The sequence below is a fragment of the Marmota marmota genome, unplaced genomic scaffold, assembly GCF_001458135.2.
Source record: "Marmota marmota marmota unplaced genomic scaffold, marMar, whole genome shotgun sequence".
Taxonomy (NCBI): Eukaryota; Metazoa; Chordata; class Mammalia; order Rodentia; family Sciuridae; genus Marmota; species Marmota marmota.
This window is the reverse complement of record NW_026003226.1, coordinates 1-2,193: the sequence shown is the minus strand read 5'-3', so window position 1 is coordinate 2,193 and position 2,193 is coordinate 1. Positions and strand designations below refer to the sequence as shown.

Sequence of the window (2,193 nt, the reverse complement as noted above, 5' to 3'; positions counted from 1 at the left end):
TGCAGACGGGGCTAATTCTGGAGTCCTGGAAACTGCAAGGTGCTCTTCCATCACGCGGCTCTCTAAAAGGAAGAGACACTTGGTCATTAAAGAAAATCCCTCTGGCAGTTCATCCTGCTGCCCACACATAAGACATATCTGCACGAGCCACAAATTAGTCAGGGCCCAACATTTGACGAGGACAATGTGCTTATAGGATCAGCAGCGCAGACTACATGAAATTCACACTTCCTGAAAAACTTTAAGTTGCCCCAGGCCGACTGTTAATTTGCTCTTCCCTGGATACTTCTCACCCCTGGTCCCTACTGCAGGGCAGACAGCTTCATTTGCAGGGATGGGATAGAATTTGGTTAAATGCTGATAAGCGGGCACATTTGGGGCCCCAGATTCTAGAAAGAAAACATGGTCCCGGTTCATCCAATTATAAACCCACACTTGCGGAACACCTACCCCAGGCCTGACACCCAGAATGTAAATGACAAAGACAGGATCCCTGTGCGGGTGGTCCCACATTTTACTTGCTTTCAGGACTTGGAAATATTAAATTCCTGACATCTATAGGTCAGAACAAGATGCTGGGGGTGTAGCCTCACTGGTAGAACACTTGTCTAGCATGTGTAAGGCCATGTTCCATTCCTAGCACCATTTAAAAAAAAAAAATTACAGGTTAGAATTAGGAGAGTCCTCTGAACTGGGTTGGCCCTAAAAACCCAGCTCAGGCAGAGGGGGAAACTATCCACTCTTCCTGTCTTTCTCTTGGTCCTGTCTTTCTTTCTATTGTCTTCTTCAAATCAGTAAGGTGAAGGCTACTGAGAGCAATCACCAGGGCCCTTTAAGGACCTAGTGAAAAGTTCCTAATGGACAAGAACAGAATCAAAGTGCTGTCAGGAATTCACCATCAAGGTGGGTTCTAACTGCGTGGCCTTCCTGGAGATTGTTGGGTCCCTTCCCAAAGGACAGGACACCAGAGAGTAGTACCTCCTGGTGTTTAAGGCACAGCCTTGTTCTATTTATTGAATGCCCTTTATAATAGAAGTTCACAGACTATCAGACTTGAAAGAATTCTGCTCCTGAAAGGCAGCAGGACCGCCATCCCAGGGAGCACCTCTCAAGGATGCTGGGACAGCTCCCACCGGGAGCCCTGGATGCCCACAACTGCATTGGATGCTTTGATCAGCACAACTTTGGCTGTCAGCCTCTAGCAGGCCAGGATGTAGGAGAAGACACCAGGTAAACTAAGCACCCCATGAGCAACTGAGCACCCCGAAAGGGCGAAAGAGAGAACACGCTTACCACAACCAGAGATAAAGGCCTGAGGAAAGCAGCGGAGCTGGCCGTGCCAGCATTTGCACAGGGAACACTTCTTGGGCAGCCAAGCGCCATGAGACAGGGATCCACAGTTCCTAGGAAGAAACAGATGATGCCTACTTTAAGGTCTCACATTTCCTTCTCTCTCCTCTGCACCCGCTTCCTGCCCCTTTCACAGCTTACTCTTTTCGCACATCATGCTCACAATTCCGTCCATAGAAGGAAGCGGGGCAGGCACAAAAGGACCCCAGGATGCAGGTGCCCCCATTCAGACAGCAAGTTTTGTTTAGCTCCTTACCTGAAATGTAAGAGGAGAGACTGAAAAACCTGAGGACATTTCCTGCAAACCCAGTGCTTCATCTCCCCCAAATGTTTACAGATGTCCGAAAACCGTCAGCCTCACAAGTGGGACTCTGCTTTCCACAGTTCCTTTTGCGAGCTCTTCTTTTGAGCTGGGAAATCACTTTCAGGCACTTGGCAGTGCCGGTTCTCAGGGACCCCAGTGTGAAGTGGAATCAGGGGAGGGAAACTGCATACCAGGGAAGTGAAATATGCCATGCCAGTCTCACCAACCCAACCCATCCACCCACCCACCCAGCATCACGTGCCCACCCCCTTAGGTAAAAGTCCACAAGATGGACCAGGTCAGGGGTGATCTAAGGCAGGTAGCTCTTACTGTCCTGTATTCCTATGGATGGCACAAACTGGAAAGACCGGGAACGAACTGCAGGTTTCTCCTGGGACTGAATGCTTCCATCTCTAAAGCCTGGGTCTCCCAGAGATGCATGTGCAAATTCATGGTGGCCCAACCCTTAATGATAAAAATCAATCCAGGAGTCTGTATTTTAGGCCACATAGAAATAGTTGGTGATCAAAAGAACAAAA

The 2,193-nt window shown here is 48.9% G+C and overlaps 1 protein-coding gene across 1 annotated transcript; it reads right to left on the bottom strand.

Annotated features, from left to right (window-relative positions):
• Positions 1–6: 6 nt before the first annotated feature.
• Positions 7–2,119, bottom strand: LOC107135216 (teratocarcinoma-derived growth factor 1-like; the record flags this gene model as incomplete). Its single annotated transcript, XM_015477129.2, has 4 exons — positions 7–62; positions 1,294–1,403; positions 1,492–1,606; positions 1,985–2,119. Coding segments are annotated over 4 exons (416 nt in total), but the record flags the coding sequence as incomplete, so codon positions are not given.
• Positions 2,120–2,193: the final 74 nt, after the last annotated feature.